The sequence below is a fragment of the Lissotriton vulgaris genome, chromosome 3_1 (genome assembly GCF_964263255.1).
Source record: "Lissotriton vulgaris chromosome 3_1, aLisVul1.2, whole genome shotgun sequence".
In the NCBI taxonomy this organism is placed as follows: domain Eukaryota; kingdom Metazoa; phylum Chordata; class Amphibia; order Caudata; family Salamandridae; genus Lissotriton; species Lissotriton vulgaris.
Window position 1 is genome coordinate 645,405,655 of NC_141689.1, and position 26,962 is coordinate 645,432,616.

General features: G+C 44.9%; 1 protein-coding gene across 1 annotated transcript in view; it reads left to right on the top strand.

The window, feature by feature from the left end:
• Positions 1-26,962, top strand: part of LOC147726875 (2'-5'-oligoadenylate synthase 1-like) — a 240,015-nt gene that overhangs the window by 128,217 nt on the left and 84,836 nt on the right. Inside the window, exon 8 of the mRNA XM_086963004.1 lies at positions 6,077-6,286. Within this exon, the coding sequence (XP_086819130.1) occupies positions 6,077-6,286 (210 nt within the window). The remainder of the gene's footprint in view (positions 1-6,076; positions 6,287-26,962) is intronic.

Here is a 26,962-nt window from a genome sequence, read left to right on the forward strand (position 1 = left end):
TAGTGTTCACTTTGCCTGTTTGCGCCACAATACACCTTAAAAAGCGAGTGCGCTGGGCGCAAACAGGGAAAGTGTACCCTATTACATTTAATGTGCTGGCCCTAAGGCAGTCGCAAAGTCGTGCGACCCAGGAGGCAGTGCATTCAAGAGAAAAACTGAGCAGCTTTGAAGCAGCCGCTTTGTGTTTCACTGTGCAGGCGTCAAACCGCCAGCTCTTTAAAAAGGGTAGATAGATCCTCTTGCAGGCGGGTGCAGTGAGTGACGGCACCTGCTTGTAAGGAGATGTCTGGGGGGGTCAATAGGCTGTCTCCTGACAGCTTCTTTGCCTCTGTGCCCACGTCTATAATAAGGCGTGGGAGCAGAGGCAGAGGGATTCCCTCATATGTATGTGGGCACGCCCCCATGCAAACAAGGACACACCCTCTGGTGATAGCGCTGGCACTATAGGTGGGCCAGCGCTATCTGTATTACAGAATCGTCCGCACAAGCGTCTTCTGCCCTTTCTGTAATACCAAAGGGCCCCAGGGGTGGGCAAAGTGGGCGCACATACCCATAGCGCCCCGATGGCACTTTCCATATTAGCATCCTTGGCTTAACTCTATAGAGAAGGAAGAGCAAAACAACAGTGTAATCTAATTATGGATAAAACTAAGTTAAGATGTTCCTCTGAGACTTTCGCAGAAATAAGAATCCAATCTAAGGATGCCCTTTGGTATGTCCAGACCGATGACTTATTGTTTTAATCCAGATGCCTCAGAAGAATTTCAAAATGAGGACACTTTAGCCCTCTCCACTCTCTACATCTGAAAGTGTCTCAGTATCAGAAGTTGATGGTAACCCATGTGAGAGTGGATACATTTCAAAATCTTCAAAAACTCCTCTGATATTAGGGAAGTATAAATAAGTCAAGAAATATATTTTTGGGGTGCTGTGCATGGTTGGAAGGTTGCATTGAGTCAGCAGAAGATAGGGTATGAGATAGTAACTTTCCCTGAGGTCTTTGTTCTGTTTGGAGCAACAGATGAGGATAAATATAAGCTGGGACAGCATTGCCCAAGCTCGAGAGGATGTGAACGGATCATAGAAAATCAGATCCTGTCCTGGATATCAAAGTAGAAAGCTATTTTCTGCTTTGATATCGGTTGAGCCAAATAGGGAACTGTGTGTTGTATCAGTCGTCAGTAATATAAGATGTGAGGAAACCACAAATATTTGTAAGTTCTGCATTACAAAAACGAAAATTTGCAAGGTATAGAGTGGCAACCCCCAAATCAATGGAGAATGTGGGGGATCAATTGACAGATAATGACCTCAGAATTGAAAATACATTATTGTTTGAACAGTGTCCATAAATGGGGAAATGTGAATTCAAACAGTCAATCTGGTTAGCCTGTACTACTAGGAAATCAAGGCAAGTGTCATTTTTCATCTGTAGAACTCATGTGAGATCCTTGGGTTTAAAGGGAGTCCAATGGATTCTGGGATGTAGGTGCAATCAGCACATTCAGTGTTGTCGTAATTGATGATATTTTTTATATGATGTTGGAGGTAATGGAAAGTGTATGGGGTTTTATTTGTGTTTCTCACATGTTTAGCTGGTTCTTAGATAATGCGTCATAACCACAACATCCCTTTAACTGACTTTTTTAGCTGATTTTCTATGGCTTCCAATAATAAATGTTTTTTTTCCTTCAGGGCCAAGAAACATAAAGATCTTTTAAAACTGTTTTTCAGTGGTAAATGCTATCTATTTCTCTCTCTTTGATTTTTATGAAATTAGACAGTAATATAGAATATGTGATGGAAAGGGTCCTTTTTGTTATTAGAATTAAATTTGTTGAGTTTTTTAGTAATTAGGTACAAAAAGTTAGTGATACTTTAGGCTGAGGTATACCACGGTGCCATTGCGGCATACTGCTGTACTTGGTGATGGCGAAACACAATATTATTTGTTAATGAAAGCCATTGCAAAATGAAAAGGCAACCATATTGTTTAGACCACAGTTTGTCTTTGTTATGTGTTTTAACATGAAATATAGGTTATTATTCTTATTTAAGTAGAGGAAGAAATTAGGCAGTTTAGTGAATTGTGTAAAAATATGGAAAAGTACAGCAGTACTTCCCTGAAAGTATCTACAAAGTTTTGTGGTACTTATTGAAGTACAAAAAAAATTATATATGACCAAATAAAATTAGACCGAATATAGAGTGGCTCTTGTAGTGACCTGCCGGACATATAACAATGCAGCTTCTCCCCAGAGGCTGCAGTAACACCCTCCCCATGCCCATCCATTACAGGTGCCACCAGTCAGGTGACCCTGTGAATAAAAGGGGCCAGGCATGTGTATCCTGTACAACTTATCCAACTACATGACTAGAGTTTGTGCCATTCATTAATCACGAACGGCTAGGGCCTGCTGACACTACATAGTTGATGAGGCGGTTTGGAGCCGGCCTCCACAGTGTCTCGAACATACTGATGGTTGCGCCTGACTGTGAGAGGTGTAGACAAAGTACATTGTCTTGCCCCGAGAGGAGAAGTTTCGCCACCATCATTGCAGCCCCACTGCTCATCATGCCTGAGGCCACCATACCAATTGCACAGAGGACAGCTCCAAAAGCAACTGCAGCCCTGACGGTGAGGAGGCGCCATGGGTGGGAGCAGCCACAATGGCTGAGGAGCCCATATGATGTGTGCAGGAGTTGGTGGAGAAAATGCTGATTGAGGCAAGGCGGAAGATTTGGGGCCGCTGATGTGCGCCCGCAGGACAAGCAGCGCTGGATTACAGGAAGCCCATAGGAGGGAGAGTCATGCTGCTGCACCCCATGGACAATCCCAGAGCCCACCGCACTCACGAAGCTTAATGGTGCACACAGCTGGCCACTAGAGGGCACCCTCACCTTATATACAAAACTAAGAAAATATATGATAAGCAATGGACAGATCACTGGACACTGCTTAAGAAGGCTATGTGCTGCATGCCAGTTCCCCACCGCCTTCCAAAGTCTCCATAAGAGTAGAAATACAGATCCACATTATCCCTAACCAACTCAACCCAAGTTTCTGCAGTATTGGGAACAGCCAACCACCTGCCGCCCTCATGATAGCCAGAATTGAAGCATCCAGACGTTGGGTCCTGTGATTACAGGCACAAGTGAGAGGTTGTACCAGAGCTAGTACACACCATGCAGCCCTTGGTGGTCGCATGTCAGCACTGCAGGAAGATGAAAATACTGTTTCTCTCCCGCTGCAACCGACTTCAGTTATTGGCATACGAGGAGAGACAGAGCACCACACGCAGGGAGGAACTGCACTATGGCCACTGCCCTACAAGAGTAGTGACTCACTAAGAAGGACAGAGCATGAGGTTGAGTTCACTGATCCCTACTGAACAGTCCAGGAGCTCCCCTGAGGAACTCACCAGCACACACACCCCAAGAGATGCTACCCGCAATGGAAAAGGTCCTGGAACACCACGGAGTAGGCGCTCCAACAAAGTCGCAGAACAGGAAACATGCAACCCATGGCCCGGCGCCACACAGCACCAACGAGCATGAGGAGACTTGGATTAGCAACCACCCTGATCTTCACAAAGAGCCCAAACCACTAGGCAGAGGCCTGGACTACAAGGACATTTGACCACTGAAGAGACTCTAGCACACAGAGGACTTGTCAATATAAATGAAAAGAAGGTGCATGCTGTTGCATCAATAAGAGAAGGGAGTGTGACCTGCCGGTTGAAACTGGGAAATCTGAGGACTGACAAAGCCCACGAGGGAAGATCAAGAGTGGTCAGTCCTGAAGGACACACTAGAGAAGGCTTTGGCTGCTGACTGACTGCATTCATCCCCAAACGCAAGCCACTAAGAGGGAGCAAGGATGACCTGCTGACAGCACAGAGGCAGTACCAGGGGTTAGCCACAAGCATGTGCATACTGTGCTCTACCCCACACTTCCCAGTAAAACCATCTAGATACAGTAACTGGTGGCTCACCAACCCAGGGCATCCAGGCTGAAGGATGCAGAGGCCTCCATGAAGACAAGATGTAAGCACCTGGCCACCATCACTCCCGGTTGCCCGAGACCCAAGAAGGAATGCAATGACTTTCTAGTATGCTATTATTACTTTAGCACCAAAAAATATGAGAAGAATTGAAGCTGCAACTACCCTGATCACCTCAAAGCTAGGCCTGCACTTGAGGTCGGTGCCAGGACTACAAAGACAGTTGACCACGGAGGGGCCTCTGTTGCCCAGTCCCATAAAAAGGTGGACACCACTGCACCAAGATAAATGATACATGACTTGAGCATTGCAGATCTCAGCAATGTAAATAGAGAAAGGTGCAAGCAAGAAGGTGCATGCTGTTTCATCAGGAAGAGAAGGAAGTGTGACCTCTTGGTTCAGACTAGAATACCTGATGACTAACCAAGCCCAGAAAGGGGAAATCAAGAGTGACCAGTCCTGAAGGACACACCAGAGAACACTCAGGACACTGATGGACTGCATCCATCCCCAGAAGCAATCTACTGACAGGAAACCAGGACGACCTCATGACAGGACAGTGGGAGAACTGAGAGGATGCTGGAAGCATGCGCGAAGCGAGTCTCTGCTTGACGCTTCCCAGCAGAACTGTCCAGGCACAGTAACCGGTAGCTCACCAACCCAGGGCTCCCAGGCTGAAGGGTGTAGAAACCTCTATGAAGAAAAGATATAAGAACCTGCTAACCAGCACTCCCAGTTGGTGGAGACCCAAGAATCATTAAGGCAAGTCACATAATCACTGTAATACTCTATTATTAACTTACCATCTACAATGAAACCACCATAAGGCACATGTTTAACTCATCTTACACTTACCATTTATCTTTATATGAAATAAAATGTTGTATTTCTGACACCTGAAAAAAATGTGTTAATTTTGCTTGAAGCTCTTTATCTTTTGAGATAGTTCTTTAGTTAAATGTTTAGTTTTTTACAAGGTCCACATGACTAACCAAAACAGTAGTCTCAACAGCAAACAGGAGGACAACAAAGGCTAAAAAAACAAACAAAAACTAACGCTATTGGGGAGGACAATAAACATGATGAACATGAAATAATCCCAGTGTACATACATACAAAGCATGAAAAAATTATAACATCTGTGCAAAAGGGTCAAGAAATGATCCCATTTCCATCTCAGTAGACTCTGTCCGGGGTCCATTGTGACATCAAAGTCACATTGATATTGATCAGTTGGTGAGACACGATCAGTGACTTGTAGTGGTTTGCCCATTTGAAATTAATCTCTTGATTGTCGCCTGTTTTTTTACCCTTTCAGTCCTGAGAAAGATCCACTGTGATGTACAGTCAGTAACACTTAATCATAGGGTCAAAACATCGACGGCATGTTTTAATGTCCCACGTCAGCTATCTTAAAACAGAAAACAAAGATAGGATAGTTTGAACCATGAGTCTTAGACTTCAGTCATTTTATGTTATCATTTTCTCACGTTTTCTATGTGTGTACCCTGGGATTATTTCGTGTTCACCATGTATGTGTCTTTTGATTTAATGAATGTTTTGTATATGTTCTGGCAGCATATTAAACAATACAGAAAGTAAACAGAATTTTTGTACTGGATGCAATGTTTGGTATATGACAATGAATACACCAAATTAGAAACAGTTCTTTGTGTCGTGATTGTGTTGTTTTCGGTGATTTATGTTCTTTAGAATTATCTTCAGAGAAGCTGACACATGTTTTTTCGTTTATGGGTAGGGAATGAAAATTGTAAGTTTTGCTGTAAATAGAAACTCTCCCTTTTTCTCTCAAGAGGATCATTTCTTGACCCTTTCGCATTGATGTTGCAAGCTGAACATCGTTCACAATTCTTTTGATAGAATGGGTTAACCTGACGGAACTGCTTGTAGTTTATAACTGTATTTCCAGGTTCTGTAGGCCACGGGGCAACGCCATTACAATTAATGGTTCTCATTCGTAACAGCAGCAAAGTTTCAAGAGTTAATTCAAATAACATTATTTATAGATTATTGGCTTTGATGAGAGATTACCTAACAATATGCAACTTTAGATTTCGCAGGCTTCCATCTTCCTATACACTGGAGCTCATCTCGATTTACGTCTGGCAGCTGGCAGGGAAACCAATATTTTTCAGTCTTCACCAGGGGTTCAGAGCTGTCCTCAAACTGTTGACTCACTATTCAGCTATCTGCATTATATGGTATGAGCAGTACAGCCCAAACCTCCGGTTTCTCAAAAAGACCAATCTCTTGCAAACAAGGTGAGTGGAAGACCTTTGGTCGATGTTAATCTTTCATCTGTTTCAATGTATGATTGTCGTAGGGGATGACCATTCATGCCATTAGAAAAATAAGTTACCAGTGCTTTTGTTATTCCAGGAATGACCTATTGCCTTTATTATGCACTACATTTGGGACCTTCAAGGCTGACTGTTATCCAGGACAAGAGATATATCTTAGTACTTTATTAGAAAGGATGCCACTTTCCTCCTCGTTGGCAGTGCTCAGGCTGAAGTATAAGGTTGAGTTTATAGTGGCCTAGTCTTTGTTATTACCTTTTACTCTTGTGGGTCAATTGAATGAAGCTGCAACCTCGCTTTTTACTAACAGTTGGGAGTAGATGCATGGAACACTAACCTGGTCAAATATCTATTGATAATTTGTTATTGGAAGGTTTACAAAAAAATTGCAAGGTTAAGCTATACTCTTTAGAGCAGTGATACTAAAAGTGCGGTCCTGGGGCCACATGCAGCCCTCCTGAACTGTGATTGTGGCCCCCTGGTGAACAGCAGCAGTGGGCTGCTGTTCACTTGACAGAGCAGGAACATGCAGGAAGCTGGGAAACGGGCACACTTTATTTGCAGGTTAACTAAACTAAAGGTGAAGAAGCAAAGAATGTTTTCTAGACAACTTAATCATGCATCTGCTTTTCGTCCCCCTATGCCCACCGTGACCCTCCCCAGTAGGCATCAGTGCGGCCCTCGGGAAACCACAGACAGTACTTGTGGCCCCTGGGGAAACGTTTGAGAGTACCCATGCTTTAGATCAATATGATTAGATTACCATGTTGAAAATGCTATTAGAAGAGCTGAACAGTGTCGAATAAGTCATGCAACTGGGTAAGAAATCACAAGCTTGTGAGTTCAGCTGCATCTGCAAATATAAGATGAAGAGTCAGGAACTTTTTGCAGCACATCATATTGTTTGAAAGCTTTGTTACATGACTTAACAATTGAATAAAAGGACACCGGGGATAGGGTATGGCTACCTGCCACAAGAAGCACTGGGAAAACAAATCAGTCTTCCTTTACCAGTGCTTGTTTTTTGCCGCTACTGGTTTTGCCAGTGCTAGTCAGATTGTTTTACATTGGCAAAGTCTATAGTGGCAGTGGAGCATTTTGGAATTGCAGTTTCTATACTTCCATGATGGCCATCATGTTGCATGTAAATGCAATGTGGCTCCCATCTTAAAAGTATGAAAAATAACTCTATTATATTGGAAAGCTATTTTAATGGTTCCAAATGGCTGCGAAGTAGCTATAGGCGAGGAACAACCACAAGAACATCAAGGAAAACCAATGAAGCAAGTGCTGGGAATTGATATTGACAAAAAAGCTATCCAATTACGAGTAATATACAGACCCAAAACCTGCAAAAATATGTCTAAAAGTATTGGTTGCATCGCCGTTTGTGTCATTATCTGCATCAACACTGCAAGAGAGGAAATTTACATTTTTTAATTGAGAGAAGACCATAGAAGATACTTTGCCACATCACTGTTTCTTAATTTAAATCATATATATATTCACTAAATAAAACAAAGGTACAGAGACATTATAGTTTGGAAACAGAATTAAAAAAATCTTAGAAATTCACTGAAAAAACCTAAGGTTATGGGGACGTTTTAGTAAGATTCTGATTTTACACAAAAACGGTAACACTCAAACAGTTATAGTTATCTCAAGTAACTATAACTCGTGTCCTAAGGTAACTATAACTTGTGCCCATGCCATGCATAGATTTCTTATCCATAATTTCACTTCAAATGTTGCAGTTATATTATCAATGATGTTACAGAAGATGTCATGAGTGATGTAATATGTGGGGTAATTAGCAGTGCATGGTGAGGGCACGAGTTATAGTTACCTTAGGGCACGAGATATAGTTATTTGAGATAACTATAAGTGCTGAATTTCTATGGCCTTGTGTGTGAAAATCTGAATCTAACTAGAACATCCCTGTCACCTTTGTTTTTTCAGGGAATTTCAGTTTATTTAATGCCATTTCCTAACTATATTGTCCCTGTACCTTTGTTTTTTGAGTTTGTTAGAAATGGAATAGCATGGTACAGAGCGGACGGGCCAAACTCCAGAGGACATGTGTAAAGCACCCACGCAGTACATACAGGCGACACACAAGGCACACCCCAAAAAGAGACGCCACACAAGGTTGTGTAAGAATAACTTTTGTATTGTATAGAACACAAGGTAATAATCGCAGTAACCTTTACACTGCGCCAACTAGTGCCAAGTCAATATTTACAGGGGGGATTATATACATGGCAGGGCCAATCGGGTCACTGCCAAAACCATTGCAAAGTACAAAGAAGATGAAGATAAGTCCCTCAGCCTCACTCCTGCAATAAAAGCATCAGGGCGGCACATTATAAATAAGGCTGGAACACATGCAATGGAAACATCATGGCCTCACCATAAGCGTAAACAACATGTATGTATGTATGTGTCTTGTAAAGCACACTGCTGCCCTGGGGCGTCGTGGCGCTGTAGACCGCTGGGGAACCCGTCCTGGCTATCCCTGTGAGATGGTCCCTACTGGGTATCTCCAAGGTGAAACCAGGCATCCCCGGAGAATGTGGGGGGCTGTTGTAGAGATGAGGCAAGCTAATGCCCAGAGTTGCCGAGTGTGATCCCTGGTTAGAGTAGGCACCGAGGCGAGAATTATCGAGTCCACTGACCCTGGTCCATGACCCTGCCGCGTTGGGAATTGAACCCTGGTCCCGGGCCGTTCTCTGCTTTCGAGTCTGCCGCCTCTAACCAGTGAGCCACACCTCTCCACTTGAATAACCCCTGAGGCAGGAAAGCTGTAAGGGAAAAACATTAGGCCTCCATCTGTAGGCTAGGCATAGTAGGCATCAAATATTAGACATAAACGGGTGAGCATATTCTGCAGATCCTTAGGCCCACCACCCTCCTTATCGGTATAGATGCATTAGGCAGAACTCATGAGGCAGGAAAACAGAGTGCATATAACTGGGCATAGAAACTTCAGCCAGCACTGCCCACCTGGGAACATAGACATCTCTCCCATGGTCATCACCACATAGGCACCAATGTAGGGTACCAGACGGATAATGAGGCTTCGCATTAGCAGAAGGCACATTGGCATAACCATCCAAGGTGCTCACACTAGGCCCCCACATACACATGTGGTATCAGAATAGGCAGGAGACATGTAATCATCAGGTATTAGCACATGACCAGTGGTGCACCTCTATCCTGCAGATAAACACTCTGAAATCACTAGGAGGAACACCAACAGCATAGGTCCAGGAGGCCTTTGCCACCTTGCCATAAGAATAACAGCATTTTACTGTGACATGTGAGCATGCAGGCATTATCATGGGGCAGAGGCACAACTTGGCTTCAAAAGCTACAAGTCCCCCAGGTGGCAGATCAGTCTTTTGCCGCAACCATTGTCACTGCCCACTGTGCAGCGGGGCAGTGGTGTAAAATCCAGTCAGCGCAGTCACGTGGGAGCTCCCAAAACAACCCTGGGATGTTGTAGTCCCTCTTTTGGGCCCGAGGCTCAAAAATGCCTTAATCGTTGCAGCGACCCGCCACTGCGGCATCGCTGTGTAGCCCCCGGGGCCCTGTATCCCTGTCCGTATGGGGAGCCCCACGGGGCTTCAAGATAAGTATGGCTGCACGTTGCAGCTGCCCACTGCCAGTTGGGCCAGCTGAAGAGTCTCCTGAGTAGGACCTACAGGGGCGGACACCAACACTGTGCCCCGTGGCCCCTTCCCTCTCCACCACCAGTCCCCCTACTGAGCGCCTCACTCCCCAGGACTTTCCTCGGGTGCCCAGACCGGCGGGGCGGGCTCTGGACGTCTTTGCGGGCAGGGAAGGCACCGACAATGTGCCTCGGCTGTCCCTGCCCACCAGGAACCTCACAGCGTTGTCTACCCGCCTCTCCCGGCTCCTCTCCTCATCGGCCAGCAGACTCAGCACCAGCACGGGGCTCTCCTCTCCTCACGGGGAGCCCCACCTCACTCGGCTTCACCCCGGCCCCCGTCCTGGGACCCGGGACTTCACGGCGGCAGGCGCGGGGCTCCCACCAGCTCACGGGAGCACCTGCTAGGGACTCTCCCAACCTTCCTGCCTTGGCTACTCTTTTATCGCAGGCCCGTGCTGCAGCGGTGATATCGGCGTCTCTGAAGCGCGGGGTAGGCTACCGCCATGTTAACATACAAATTCCGGGGTAGGCTCCCGCCGGGTTCAAATTGGCACACAGGCCGCCATTACTCGGGGTGGGCACGCGCTGTGACAACCAAGCACCACGTGGCGGTGTACACGCGGAGGGGGCACCCGCTATGCAAAATAAAGTACACAGGTGGCGATTACACGGGGTAGGCTCCCAGTGTCCTCCCAGAGGACCAGCTCCCTCAGGCAGTGCTATCGGTTCCAAATACGTTGTAGCCTCGCGCTGCAGGCCACCAGCACTCCTCACTTCCTCAGGGTCCTGAAGGTTAGCACCCCACCGGCGCTAGGCAGCCCCACCGACTTCAAGGGCCACATGACAGCCTGGCATTCAGCACATAGTGCCGCCCACACCAAGCACTAGTTAGCAGGCATGGAGGGCACAGGCAATCCAAACATAGTGCTTCGCTTCCCCTGGCACTCCACATATAGCGCTCACGAGGCGCAAGCTTCCACCAGCAGCCTCAGAGGCCAAAGGTGCGCTCCTCACATTCTGGGTGTACAGTCCAGCCCAATATAGCGCTCTTCTTCTTCAGGGGCCTGGTAGCAGAGCAGCAGGCACTATTGGGCAAGGTCAGCAGTCAGTGGGCACTCATCAGGACAGGGCGGTAGGTCCTAGAAACCATCCTCCTCTGTAGCGTGGCACTCCTCCTGATACAGCAGCCTTGACTCCGGCAGTGGGGCTCTCACTAGCCCTGTGGACATTAGAGGGGTTACAGTTGGGCACAGGGTCCAGCACACAGGCCCATGTGGCGGTACCTCCTGGCAGCAGGTCCCCTCACGTTCATGTCCCTGCTCTGACTGAGCACATGGTGGCACAGCCCGCTTATTTATGCTCCCCTCACCCTGCCTACCAGACTGTGCCAGAAGCTTCTAGAAGCGTCTGGGGAAACTGGTTCGAACTGGTCTAGGGGGAGGAGTAGAGCACCCTGGGTGCCAGACTTTCCCTCCAAAAGCTGGGATGGCTGGGAACCGAACGACTACACTGCTAACCCACCACAGTCAGGTGGCACCACACAGCCATGGCATCCAGTTGAAAAGTGACATTTTACCAGGGCACATTCTTATAATGGGGGAATTACAGGTTAAGCATGGGCGAATTTTGCGAATCTCGCGTTCGCGAATTTTGCGGATTTGCGAACTCGCAATCCGCAAAATCCGCGAATTCTCGCGAATTTTTTTTTGTGTTCGCGCGGGTTTCTGCCAGTTCGCGAGGGTTTTGTACAATTTCGCAAAACGCAAACTTACCTGTCAGGTCGCAAGTTTCGCGAACTTGTTGTTTCTACGTGTCCAGCCTGTTTGGGACACTCTTCTTCATCACTGCCACTCTCTGTCACCACTGCCACTCTCTGACTACTCATGCCACATTCTGGCCCACCCATGCCACCCTCTGTTTCATCACAGCACCCTCTGGTTGTCCAGTCAGTGTACATTATTGTGGCAACGCAAGCACACCTTCCCTGCCTCAAGTGACCTGAATTAATTTGGGGCTGATTAATGTGTCACAGAATATTTTTTTAGCTGGCACCTGCTTCCTTAGTGCTTCCTGATTAGTGATCTTTTGCACTTGCTAAGTGCTTTCATTGTTGCAAAATTAGTTACAACACCTGCCCTGCCCCAACTGACAATAATGAATTAGGGGCTGATTAATGGATTTGAACCTCCAGCCTGGCTCCTGCTTGTCTCCCTTAGCTGTAATTCAGGACCTTTGTGGCATATGTGTAACTATTCTGAGGTTCAGAGCAGGGTCACATAATAGTTGCAACTGGCAACTGAACTCTGGAGGGGCCCCTCAGGAAGCACTACAGGAAATGGCTACTAATGATGAGCCTGAACTTTTGAACCTGGTAAGTAGTTTCAGTTTTGCTAAGATCGTATTTCTGCAATTTTGCGCTTATTCGCGGGGCGCGAAGTTGTACTGGGAAGCCGCGAACTCACGCGAACAGTGCGAGCAAGCCATGAAATCCGCTGCTCGCGGATTTGCGGATTTTGCGGGAGATTCGCGAATCTCGCGGATTGCGAATTTACCGAAAATCCGCAAAATCCGCGAGCGAAACGGATTTTCCGCCCATGCTTATTACAGGTGCGTACACCATTGCATCACGTTTAACATGGCATCTCACAACACACATGGCCTATACATTTCTCTACCATGGGGGAGACATCCTCAAACACGGGGTGAAAATCGAAAAATGTCAGGAAAAAGGGCCAAGTCCAACAGAGTTAATTTCCCCGGTATTTTGTTAAAATATAAATTGTACTACGATTGGACCCATATGTTTAATTTACTAATATACATTTTCACAAGTTTACAAATACTTTGTATTCACACATTCATTCTTATTATACATTTTAAAATGAAAAATGTAAAAATGAATGTCAGGTAACTTATGTAGTCTTTCTATAGATGCAATGCACCAAGTCTTTGCTTTTACTTTTTTTTAATTCATTTTATGGACCCGCAGATCTGTCACCAAATCTTCAGAACAATAAGGGGTCTGTCTGCCAGTAATATTGCAGACATTCAATACTAAAACAACAACACATTTAATACAAACATATGCTAATGCAATTTCCATATGTTTATCACTACCTGGGTGTGGATGTCTGAGCTGCTGGGCGGGTGGGTATGTGAGTGGCTGTGTGTGTGTGTATGTGAGTAGGTGTGGGAGTGTCCGTGTGGGTGTAGGATTGGCTTCTGGGTGTGTGATTGGTTTTGTGGATCTGTGAGTGGGTGTGTGGATCTGTGAGTATTTTAGTGAGTGGGTGTCTGAATGGTTGTATGGGAGTGTGAGTGGTTGTCTGGGTGTGTGAGTGGTTATGCAAGAATCTGTGTGGGTCTGTGTGAGTGAGTGTGTTCTCGGTTTTGTGGGTCTGCGAGTGGGTTTGAGAGTGGCTGTTTGGGTGTGAGAGTGGTTGTGTGGGTGTGTGAGTGAGTGTATGTTTTAAGTGGGGTCTTGATCCACGAAGCCAACCAAATCTGCCTGAATCTATGAGGATGTGCGCTAAAAAAAACTAACTTTTAGACAATTTCTTGTCCATGAGGGGTCCCTCACAAACCCCCTCTATCAGTTCCATGGAGTCAGGTTTCCTCTAACCTGACCCCTTCCATCACTTTTACATTTTATTTTCCTCCCGGGACCGTGTCCCGATGCACAAAATGACAGCCATAACTTTCCTCTCAGGTTGCGGGCAGCCAATCACAGCATTGCTGTTGGTGCATGGATCTGTAAATCTGCCAAGACCCCTGCCTGATCTGCATCTCTAGATATAGATATATCTTTTTACTTTAAGAACTCCAAAATTAGAGATCAGGTTTACAGCAAATTACAAAAAGCACTCTTTCTGGACCAAGATCTAACTTTCTGCCAAATTTGGTGTAATTCGGTTCAATGGTTCAGTTAATTTTGTCTAAAATCCCTATGGGAATTGCATGGGGCAAACACATTTTGGGACTCCCCCCCTTTTTCTTGGCCCCTACGTGATGGATCACCCCAAAACTTTTCAAAAATTAGATTGTGACTAGCAAACTAGTTTTGAAGAATTTTTGAAGATTCGTCTAACGGCTCCAAAGTTATTAGCAAACCAACAAATGCTTTTTCCATGGAAACTAGGTCCTCACTATAACTACCTACTGCTGACCGCTTGCAGGTAACATATACATATATTTTTGCTTTTCCACAACTATGTTCCAATATCAGTAGCCCAGAACCAAGGAGGGTGGCCTCAGTGCTGCGGGCACTGAGCCTCCTGCTTCAAATGAACACTTCTTCTCAAAAGAACTACGCCAATGTCAATTTAAAAAGGATGCAGGCACTTTTATTTCAAACATGAATATGAAGAGGTTGTTCATATTCCTTATGAGTTTCAGCTCTAAATGAGCCTTGATCACAAGTGAGAAGGCGAGTCTCTTTACTTCTGGCATGACCACATGTTATCTAAAGACACCAGTCACATTCTCTCTTAAGAGTGCGCATTTTGAAACAAATAAAATGTCCTTGACCACCTTTTGTGCTGTACAAATCACAAAATAAACCAAAACAAATGCCAGTACTGAAACTTATTTGTGGATTGTTCAGTCATACCATTGCTAAACTGTCAAAGGTGCCATGAAACTTTAATTTCACAGGGATTTTATTATTTTCAAGCTTTTGAATATTTTTCACCACATAAATACAGATACAAATAGATTATACATAACACAGATCTCAAACAAGTATAATTACATTTCTCATACATAGCACAACTTCTCATAAAAGACACCACAAACATACTGACTTATCTTTTGTCTAATCATCATTCATTCCTGAAACATAACCAGCTCCACACACTCAAAAGATTCACCAGTGGGCCACGCCTAATTCAATTGTTGTTGTTCAACAATGGCACAACCCACAGGAGAGCAGTACGCATGTAGCCAAAAACAAAGACAGAACAGAATCTCATCCTGGGAGGGTTGTGATGTTGCTGCGGTGGGGGATGTTGAGGATCAGACGTGCCGAGGCGTTCTGGATGCGTTGCAATCGTCTCAGGAGCTTGACCGACGTTCCAGCATAGAGGGCGTTTTCGTAGTCCAGCCTGCTGGTGACAAGGGCTGGGGTGACTGTAATTCTCGTCTCGGTGGGGAGCATTCGGAGGGTGTTAAAGAGGATGAGGAGACCTGTTTAGTCATGGAGAGGGTAAAGCCGAGGATGAACCCCAGGTTGCGTGCGTGGTCGGTGGGTGTCGGGGCTCTTCCTAGGGTTGTCAGCCACCAGGAGTCATCCCAGGCTGAAGTGGTGGAGCCGAGGATGAGGTTCAGCTTCAGCCGGCTGTTCCTCATCCATTCGGCAACGGCCTTCATTTCTTCGTGGAGGTTGGTTTTGGCGGTGAGAGAGTCTTTGGTGAGGGAAATGATCAGCTGGGTGTCATCGACGTAGGAGATGATGTTGAAGTCATGCTGTCGGGCGACGTAGGCAAGCAGTGCCATATAGATGTTGAACAGTTTCGAGCTGAGGGAGGAGCCCTGGGGTACGCAGTAGATGATTTCGGTGGCAGTGGAGTGGAAGGGGGGGAAGCGGACGCTCTGAGTTCTGCCGGAGAGGAAGTATGTGGTCCAGTCCAGGACCTTCTCTTGGATCCTGGCGTCGTGTAGGCATGTTCGTAGTGTGCGGTGGTAGACAGTGTCGAAGGCGGCTGACAGGTCCAGGAGGATGAGGGCTGCTGTTTCTCTGTTGTCAAGCAGGGTCCTGATATCATCGGTGGCGGCGAGGAGGGCGGTTTCGGTGCTGTGGTTGCTGCGGAACCCGGACTGGGACGGGTCCAAGATGCTGTTCTCCTCGAGGAAGGGGGTCAGCTGTTTGTTGACGATTTTCTTGGTGATCTTCGCCGGGAATGGGTGCAGGGAGATGGGTTGGAAGTTCTTGATGTCCGTGGGGTCCGCCTTGGGTTTTTTGAGTAAGGCGTTGATCTCTTCTCTTCTTTCCGGGAAGGTTGCTGTCTCAAAGGAGATGTTGATTATTTCCGGAGATGGGGTGTGATGGCTGCTCTGGCTTTGTTGAAGATGTGGTGAAGACATGGGTCTAGCCGTGATCCGGAGTGGATGGTGTTCATGATCTCGCTGGTGTCCTCGTCGTTGATGCTGGTCCATGAGAGCAGATGGTTGGTGCAGGTGGTGGTCATGGGGGCGATGGTTGTTGGGGCAGTTGTGGCATTGAAGCTGTTGTGGATGTTGGCAATCTTTCGGTGGAAGAAGGTGGCCAGCGCGTCGCACAGGTCTTGCGAAGGCGGAATGTTGTTGGCATTGGAGCTGGGGTTGGAGAGTTCCTTCACGATGTTGAAGAGCTCTTTGCTCTTGTGTGCGTTGTTATCCAGGCAGTCTTTGAATGAGGCCCTCTTGGCGGTTCTCATGAGTTGATGGTGTCTGCGGGTGGTGTTCTTGTGGGCTGCGTAGCTGTCCGGTGTTCGTTTGTGGAGCCAGTTCTTCTCCAATTTTCGGCAAGTTCATTTGGAGGCCTGGAGGTCTTCGGTAAACCAGGTGGCTTTCTTGTTAGTGTGGTTGTTGGAGGGTATCTTGAGCGGGCCAGGGTGTTGGTGCAGTCGTCGATCCATTCTCTGAGGTTGTGGGCGGTGGGTGGGCTCTGGGCAAGGGTGGTGGTTAGCTGGTCTTCTGTGACCTTGCTCCAGAAGCGTTGAGGCATCTGTTGGGTGCGTTGGTGCGTGGTGGGCTTCCTGAAGGTGAAGTGGATGCAGTGGTGGGTGGTTCAGTGGGGTCCGGTGGTGTTGTTGAAGGAGACGTGGGGGCTTGCAGTGAAGATGGGGTCCAGCGTGTGGCCGGTGGCGTTGGTTGGTGTTGTCACGAGCTGTCTGAGTCCGAGGTTGGCGATCATGGTGGTGGAGTTGGTGTTCTTGTTGTTCTCGAGGTGGAAGTTGAGGTCTCCGAGAAGGATGTAGTCCGTGGAGGCCAGGGCGTGTGTGCTGATGAAGTCGGCGATGGAGTCACTGAACTGTGTTTGGGGTCCGGGGGAGTCTGTAGATGAGGGTTCCTCTGAGGGTGGTGTTGGGGTCGGTGTGAATCTGGAAGTGCATGTGTTCGGCGGTGCTGAAGTTGTCGTCGGTGTTGGTTGAGACTCTGATGGCGTTCCTGTGGAAAATGGCAATTCCTCCTCCTATGCTGTTGGTGCGGTCCCTGCGGCTGATCTTGTAGCCTTCCTAGATGGCTCTGGCGATGTCAGGAGCTGAGGTGGGGTTCAGCCAGGTCTCCGTCAGGAAGGCAACATCTGGGGAGGTAGAGTCGAGGAGGTCCCATAGTTTGACGGCGTGTTTGCGGGCGAGCAGGTGTTGAGGAGTATGCATCTGAATTAGTTGGGTCCTTCAGTTGGTGGTTTTGCGGGCCGAGTGCTGGTGAAGCTGCAGTTCCAGCAAGTGAAGGGTCCTTGGGTGCCTTTCGGGATGGCGTGGTAGCAGGTGTGTTCTCGTCCGGGGTTGAGTGTGTGAAGGGTGCTGGCATCATAGCGCTGTCAGGCGTTGTGGTGTTTGCGAGGGCCAGGGGTTCTGGTGCTGGGCACGGTCCAGGCGCGGACAAGCGCAGACGAGCTTGCCTTAGGCGCACCAGCAGCGTGCCCACAGTGAAGCCTCCATATAAGGGTATGGGGGAGGGAGGAGCAGCTGGGAGGTGGGAGCGGGGGGACTAAGGGCAAGTGAGGGGGCGGGCAGCAGGGAAGCAGCAGCGGGAACGGGGGCAGAATGGGGTGCTGGCGGCAAAAGGGGGGTCAGGATCAAACTGTAAACAATTGGCAGCAGGGAAAAAAACAATTCACAATACCGGGAAGGGACACAGAAGAAAAAGTGGCAACAGTAACAACAACAGGCACTGAATGGAGCAGAGGAGTGGGGTACTTACGGCAGAAGCGGGGGAGAGGCACTAACACAGCGGAGGTGCTGTGCGGCATGGGGAGCGGCCTGACCTGTAAGCAGGGTCAAGGGTTGCAATTCATGTTTTAAGTGTCTAAATGTTTGCTATACCCTGTAAGACCAAATGTCATGGTATTCCGCACAGTATGCTCACATGTTTGGCTTCTCTCCACCATTAAGACCACTGATTCACCAATGATTTTTAAATTATTGTAGACCCGATATGTTGTTCATTTTTAACCTTTTTTTCTTTCTCTCCAAGCCTCTGCAGGATTTTTGAGATTTAAAACAGACCAATTAGGTGCTGTATAAATTTTGATTTCTAATTTTTGTTTATCACTTTAAGTTGAATAGAACATTAGGAGTGGGAGCATTATTTCTCCTTTGAGGTCCTGAAGAAAAGCCTTGGGTAGGGCTTGAAACTAGTCGACCAACCAGGGAAACAGCAGCTAATTACACCTCGAGCATTTCCTGTCTGTTCCCAGATTTTAGCATATCAACTAGGGGACGAAAATAACGTGTTTTTGTTCCACTATCATGATATTTTTAATGTTCCTTCCATATGGTTTAAAACTTACTCCATCTCTTAAAACCACATAGGTGTGTAGGTGTACAGGAACACCCCTATTTTCTATTAACCCCTCCCATGCTCATGATGAGCTGAGCTCGTCATGAGCCACAGCGCTCCGGTGCTCTTGACGAGCTCAGCTCGTCATGGCCCGTGGAACGCTCAAGTGCGGGGAGAATTCCCCTGCTGTGCTGAGCGTTCCACGGGAGCTGGTGCACCTGTGACGAGCTCAGCTCGTCATAAGCACAGGAACGCCGTGCCTCATGGCGAGCTGAGCTCATCATGAGCATGCGGGCACTGTGCGTGCCCCCCTCACGCCCAGCACAGCAGGGGAATAACCCCTCAGCGAAGGGGTTAAGTGCTCCTGTGTCTCCGTAGGTAGCAGCACGCCCCTGTCTGTAGAGGGCAGGGATGGACCCTATGATGTAGCATGCCACCAAGGGGAATCCCAGGTGGGTGAATTTATCTGAAAGAAAAAGCTTTTCTTTCCTTTCAGTCCTAACGAAAGGTTAATTGTTTGCTTCTTCAACGGAAGGGACTCTCTTTTTGTTTAATTGATAGATTTGTGGAAGACGAGTCCCTATCTGTCGTACCTCCGCTCTCCCCCTTTTGATTTGATACTCTAGAAGAAGCAGACATAGGTGTCAGTACAGCTCTAAATACACAAAACTCACCAAATGCATTCCCGCACACGTGTCCTTTGAAGAGCGAAAAAATGTCCACAGGTAGTTCCACAATTCTTTCCTACTGCTGTTGCATAGAGTTGATAGTCATCAATGGGCATAGCACGTGTGCCTCACTAAAGCAGTTTCATTAAGATTCATGTAACATTCACTCTTCCACAAAATCACCTTTGAGCATTTCGCCAGTGCAGCAAACTCACTTGACACAACTGGATTCGTAAGACAGGGTCGACATGTAGGAGGACCTCAAGGACAGAAACTGATATTTACACAATTACTATTTTCTTAGCAATCACAAGGAAATATGTGGCTTTCAGTTAGGATAGCAGATACCACAAAGTAGAAGAATTTAATTACTAAAATACCAGAGACCAATATATTCCTTGTCTGTGCAAACATTACACCTAACAAGGCGACGTTGCTAGACCAACACACAGAGAAATTGCTGTGTGAATACTTAGAGCAGGACCTGCTGCACCCCAAGGTGAGACAAACAACTGATCATATAATGTAATTTTTTTTATATATCATAAAGCAACAACCCCAAAGAAAGATGTTATCTGTTGGATCTGCAGCCCATTGTGTCACCTATAACTTAATATAGTCTCCAAGCCTCTCATGTTATAACAAAAGTGACCAGCCAGTTCGGAAATCAGCACTTCAGAAACTGCATTTGTGGCTAAGACTCCATCACAGCAACTAACAAAATAACTGTTCAGCAAAGAGAGTCTTAAGTTCCCAAATTCATTCACTATATGCAATGAAACGGATGTTGTTCAGTGAATTATAAAGATAGAAAAATAATCTTTACAACTAAAGAGGCACAGTTACCGCTTCGTAATGTAGAGAACCTGCGATACAAATCTTGTGAGTATCCATTTCTCAAATGGGGTCAGACAGCTGTGAAGTTTGTGAAGTGCCTGGGTCAAAAACTAAATGTGGGGCCTCACATAACATGAGCACCTGCAAAAAACTATTCTTCAGGAAAATAAAAAATTATTTAGCTCTAGTGTCTGGTGCCATCTAGCGGTATCACCTGTGTCAACTGTTTCACTATTGAGCCTTTAAGTGTTGAGGTACAGCACTCACTTTCTTTACCAGAGTTTTTGCAGTTTTCCAAGTGGTGGTCAATTTTTACTATTTTTGCGGATTTTACCTGCTTGCATTTTGTGGTGGAAACAAGTATGAAACCCATTGATGAACTAGTAAACAGTATATGCCCAAGAAGGGGGCACAATTCTGAATTAACAAATATTTCAGTTGTGTAATTCACTCATGATTTGCCAATGATGAGTAGTGAATGTGGGTAGGAAAAATAGAAATAGGTGAGAGTATTTGATCTGTAGTATTTTGCCCAGTGGTTTTTCTTCAAATGTAATATATTAGTATGTCCATCAGACTCTTCTGGTCACTCGGATATATAGTGTTTTCTGCTTGTCCAAACACACGTGGCACCCACATCCATCAACTGAGCTGCAGCTTCTAATGATGTTCCATTCTGTACTGACCATGCATCACTGCATAAGACATGATGAAAAATGGGAACAAAGGAAGCTTCTACATTTTTGCAAACCCCTTCAAAAAAGGAGTTTAGATACAGGGGTTATTCTACAATCCTGAATATGTAGTTGCCAATAAAATTATGGAATCTTTAGGGCATTTTGCAAAATGTGTTATTTCATGGTCAGTGGCTTACACGTGGAAGGCAAAAATGAAGCGAAAATTAATTGATAAGAACACATTTTCAGCTATTGTGAGTCTCTACTCATTTCCCAATAAAAGCGATACCCCACTTGCATGTGTTGTTCTAACCCCTCAATAGAATGACCCTATACAGAACAAGATAACATTAAGATTATTTCTTATTTCAAAGCTGTACATGTTATTTGGTGGCATATTCACCTTTAGGCTTTTGAGCTGTTAGGGACCTTATAATATAACATATAATTGGACCCGGATTACCCATTGTTTTCTTTATCATTTTAATTTATCAAGGGCTTAGGCAGGCGTAATTGGTAACCCTATTTCATATACTCTGGTGTACAATGCTTCGTCAGGGGTAGTAAGTGCTATACAAATACAATTTCAATACAACAGTTAGTTACACCTCAATATTATGTATCTCAAAATATAACATGGGTGTTTTTTCCAGAAAGGTTCTGAATTAACAATAAATTGTAAGGATTCTCTCTGCATATGGTTTTGCCAGCTTGAACTCTCACATTACTTCAAAATAAATGAAGTATTACTGCGACTGCAAGTATTTTTGCGTGTTAGGAAGGGGCCTGGCACCCGATCTCGAACTTCCAGCAGATCAAAGTAGCCTAGGCTAGGATCTATCATGGTGACCTGAAATCATAATGGTTGTCATTTTAAAATGTATCACCAATTTGGGATAAACATTTTTCATTATACATAATTCGCTCAGTGTTTTTAAAATTGAATGTACCAACATTGCACCAGTAACGAGGGCATTAAAGTATGCCTGTAGTGATGCTTATTCTTTGTAGACTTGTGGGCATGAGCTGTAGAATGTCTTTATAGAATGTTTGCATGTCATGATGTGTCATGTTCAGAGTGTTTTCCAGATCGGTGTTCTTCTTCAAGCTGGCAGCACCTTTATACTTACTGCTTGACCTACTTCTTCAAATAAACCTTTTTATTCAACTTATCCTGTGTTGGAGTTACTACAATGCCCTGCCTTAATACATTTAACATTGAAGCAATGCACAGCTATTGAAAATTCACATGGACATTCTAAAACGTACCACTGGAGGGCAGTATAGCCCAGACAACCTAAATCTGTGCTCTTCTGTTAAAACAGATTGCTATTTTAGTTTGTCCGGTTAAGGTGAAATAAATTAATATACAGGGGCATGCATATGTATTAAGGTTTTAGCTGCACTTGTGCCACGCAAGGGGGCATAAGGGCGATGCCAAACTTAAGTGAGAGTTATCAAGCTACGCAAGGCCACCTTGCCTGCCCCTGCATGGTTTGATAAATTTAGAGTAACAAATGGAGTTGCTGCCTTGTGTTAGTAAGGTGGCGTTCTATGGGTTGTGCGTGGGTGTTCCCACACATCCACTGATGGATTTTGGTGTATTTCTAGAGTTACCACTAGTAGACCTAAGAATGTGTCAAAATGCTACTCCACCCTAGGTGAGGAGTAATGCGGAGGAATATCTTTATTTCTCTTATCAAAAAAGAGAAATTCCTTTCTGTGTATTAATCTTTCAGTTGGTGACCATGAGGCCTACACATTTAAGTCAATTCTTGTTACTTTATGATTTAGATAAATGTTGGGTGAACATTAGTACTCCACACTAGAATGTCATTTTTGTTACTCTCAAAAATTTATTTTTATAAGTAAACATTTAAAAAAATTACATACAAATAGTACTGTTAAAAGGGTGCTCTGTTACACTATTAACCACTTTCTAACAATTCCAAATTACGGTATCTATCGCAGAGTCACACCTGATTAAAAAATTGTATACTTTTATCCGTTCAAATTAAATACATAATACAAACAATTCATATACAGTAAAAAAGTCCCACTGTCGACGCGTTTCGGTGCGTTGGTTACATTTATTGCACCTTCCTCAGGACGGACGAAATTTAAAACCATAGATAATTTACTTCTTTCTAAAAAAGAAAAATGAATATAATTAATACATTGTTCCTATAGAGAGTTTTAATTCTATTTGTGGACTAGTCTAGTGGAGTTCACTAATTATATGTTTTACGCCCTTACTTGAAGTATAGGGATTGCAGTCCTTATGTTAGTTTTCAGGACCGTTATATTTCCTTTTCACGTTTTTAGTCACTCACACCATAGTCTTTAGGATCGTTGACTTTCTACAATAGAAGAGCATGGAATTATATACCATACTACAAATACTTCTGGCTTGTTCTTACATATCTCATAAGCCACTTACTCATAAACTTTTACTTGACCCTTTATATTTGGGTGTCTGTCGAAGCAGGTGCGTTTTTCAATGTGCACCTTCTAGATTGAGTAATCTTGCTGTGCCTGTAGGGTACACGAAGATTACTGAGTGGTATGGGTCATAGTTTTAGGGCTGGTGAGTCTATATGGAATTTATCACACCAATACATACCGAAAGCTTTTGAATCTAATGCCGACACTCAGGCTGTTCTTGCTTACACCCTCTCACATGGTTTCTTTATACCTATGCCAAAATAACATGACATTGTGCTTTAGTACGTTTATGCACGAAGATCATGAATCATCCTTTTCCCTGTCATTATTTGTTGAAAAGGGTGGTATACATACCTATTGGGGATGTGGTATCTTTTAGTTTCCTGAGATGCAGCACTTGTTTACTATTCCTTTAGCGCTGTTGGTCTCAATGTCGGGCGGGGAGATGTTTTCAATTCAATCTTCTCCCGACCTATGAATAAATCATATTCAGTGGAACGTCATGGGCTAATGTTGACATCGCATTTGTAAATCCCTCAACATGTCTGCACCATTTCCCTGGTTTCTGTAACTACACTTCTTATTACATGCCCCTTAATTGATCCGGTACTAACCACTGCTTCTGTGGCACAAATATACTTTGCTCACTCTTTTGGGGTCTAAGGCACTCCTAGCATGAAGCCCTTCTTTTGCTCATTATTAAAGCCCATAGGGATATGTTCCGCCTCTACGCACTTGCGCATTAAAGGTCACAAGTAATCTAAGATTAGAGTTTTCTAAAGCGGACAGCATCAAGCTGTTCTTGCTACTGGTTTAAAGCCCCAGGGATTTCGTCTTCCTCTGTTAGCTACCTCCCAAGTGCACGATCCTTACCTTCTCGACCGGACATTCGGCGAACCTGCTTGCGACGGCTTCCTGCTATGACCGCTCCTCCTGACATAAGTCACATGCGCGGGCCTTAAATACCCTTGTATTTCGTTAATTGAGTATCAATTAACTACTTTAAATGATGCAATCAAGTTTATTGTGGCACGTGTGTTCGCGCCATTTTAGTAGTTTTTAGCTGTTAGGTTTTCAAAGAACTACAAAACCTGGACTATAACTTCGCCCTTCCTCTGTGATTAATTAACGGCACCCGATTGTTAACAAAGTTGTTAAGTGGTTTTAAATGTGGGATGTTGAGACTCTAAAACCGCGGACTGTGGCTTCACGCTTTCTGTGTAATTACTTGGCGGCACCCGTATCTCTGCGCCATTGTTGTAGTTTTTGATAACGGTCATGTGGGAACTACAAGATCACGATTTAAGCCCTGTACTTGTAGCTTTATCCTAGGGGCTCTGACTTCGGCTCCCATCATGTTGTTAGATTAATTCATTGATTTTAATGCTCGTTATGTTTTATTTTATCTAATAATTTAACTCAGACACGCGCCGGCGCCTGTGTGTCAGCGCCATTTTAGTAGTTTTTTATAAAGGTCCTATGGGGACTGCAAGAAACGGGTTCAAACCCTATGTTTGCTGCATCTCTAGATTATATTGTTTGAATTCTCTATACATATCACAATATTTTTCACACATATTGAGTACAAAGTGAACAGTGTGTGTCCTATACTTTTAGCTTATTTATCAATTCAGTTTAAAAACGAGTTGTGATTCAATTCTTATACAGTGTTTGTTACAGCAATATTTAATTTCGCTTATAAAGAATAACAGTATATGGTACAATCTTTTTCACAAACTCTCATAATGATAACTCTATATCCAATTTATCTTACCGTTTTTGCACATACACATGGTAATTGGTTCAAATGCAGTACGACTATGTACTAAGCATGGGCGGAAAATCCGTTTTGCTCGCGGATTTTCGGTAAATTCGCAATCCGCGAGATTCGCGAATCTCCCGCAAAATCCGCAAATCCGCGAGCAGCGGATTTTGCTCGCACTGTTCGAGTGAGTTCGCGGCTTCCCAGTACAACTTCGCGCCCCGCGAATAAGCGCTAAATTGCAGAAATACGATTTTAGCAAAACTGAAACTACTTACCAGGTTCAAAAGTTCAGGCTCATCATTAGTAGCCATTTCCTGTAGTGCTTCCTGAGGGGCCCCTCCAGAGTTCAGTTGCCAGTTGCAACTATTATGTGACCCTGCTCTGAACCTCAGAATAGTTACACATATGCCACAAAGGTCCTGAATTACAGCTAAGGGAGTCAAGCAGGAGCCAGGCTGGAAGTTCAAATCCATTAATCAGCCCCTAATTCATTATTGTCAGTTGGGGCAGGGCAGGTGTTGTAACTAATTTTGCAACAATGAAAGCACTTAGCAAGTGCAAAAGATCACTAATCAGGAAGCACTAAGGAAGCAGGTGCCAGCTAAAAAAATATTCTGTGACACATTAATCAGCCCCAAATTAATTCAGGTCACTTGAGGCAGGGAAGGTGTGCTTGCGTTGCCACAATAATGTACACTGACTGGACAACCAGAGGGTGCTGTGATGAAACAGAGGGTGGCATGGGTGGGCCAGAGGGTGGCATGAGTAGTCAGAGAGTGGCAGTGGTGACAGAGAGTGGCAGTGATGAAGAAGAGTGTCCCAAACAGGCTGGACACGTAGAAACAACAAGTTTGCGAAACTTGCGACCCGACAGGTAAGTTCGCGTTTGCGAAATTGTACAAAACCCTCGCGAACTGGCAGAAACCCGCGCGAACACACAAAAAAAAAAATCCGCAAATTCGTGAGAATTCGCTGATTTTGCGGATTGCGAGTTCGCAAATCCGCAAAATTCGCGAACGCGAGATTCGCAAAATTCGCCCATGCTTACTATGTACTACAGTTTTTATTTTATACAGGTTGAGAACAATGCTGCTCACATTTTTTCACATTTTTATGAGCACAAGATTAAGCATATACTCATGTCCTATTCGAGCTGGTATACAGTTGGAGGGGTACTCTGGCATATATGTCACTTTTATTCATATCAGATAGTTTACATAGGGAAGGTATATACAATATTATCTAATCATTCTGTCCCATTCCTCTCGACCATTTAGTCCTTGGTAATATGACTTAAATTTGGACATATAAAATTGTTCCCTTTGCTTTCGTTTTCTGTTCAAATCACCTCCTCTTACTGAGATCTTAATCTTTTCCAAAATGAACCACTTGATTTCATCAATGTTATGATTTTCGGCTATCCAGTGCTCAACCAAAGGGGCATGCTTTTTTTTGTTTCTTATTGCAGAGCGATGTTCCGTCAAGCGCAGACGCATTTCGCGCCCCGTCTCTCCAATGTAATATTTGTTACACGGACACAACACAAGATACACTACATTGGTGGTACGGCAATTAACGTGCTCATTCATCCAATGGGTTATGCCCTTCACTTCTAATTTGTCAGTCTTGATGATATTCTTGCAGTGTGAGCAAGATCCACAAGGCAAGTTTCCCCTAATGGGATTGTTGGTCACAACATTTCTTTGTCCTCCACTTTTTGGTTCTTTAAAGGTATGCACTAAGTGGTTTCTTATGGTCTTATTTCTCCTATACGCATAGGTTGGTTTTATCATGGGTACTGTTCCTGCTTTATTTAGTATGCCCCAGTTCTTATTTATCAGGTTTTTTACCTTGTTACTGAAACCATTATAGTCAGATACCATAATAATTCCATCGTTGCGGTTATTTGTTTTTGAAGATGCCTCAAATAAACTGTCACGATTATAATACTTGGCACGCTTATATGCTTGTTTTATTAAGCGCTTAGGGTATCCTCTCTGTGCAAGCTTAGTTTTTAAAATAGCTGCATGTTTTTCATAGCTCATTCTATCACTACAATTCCGCCTTACTCTTAGGAATTGACTAAAG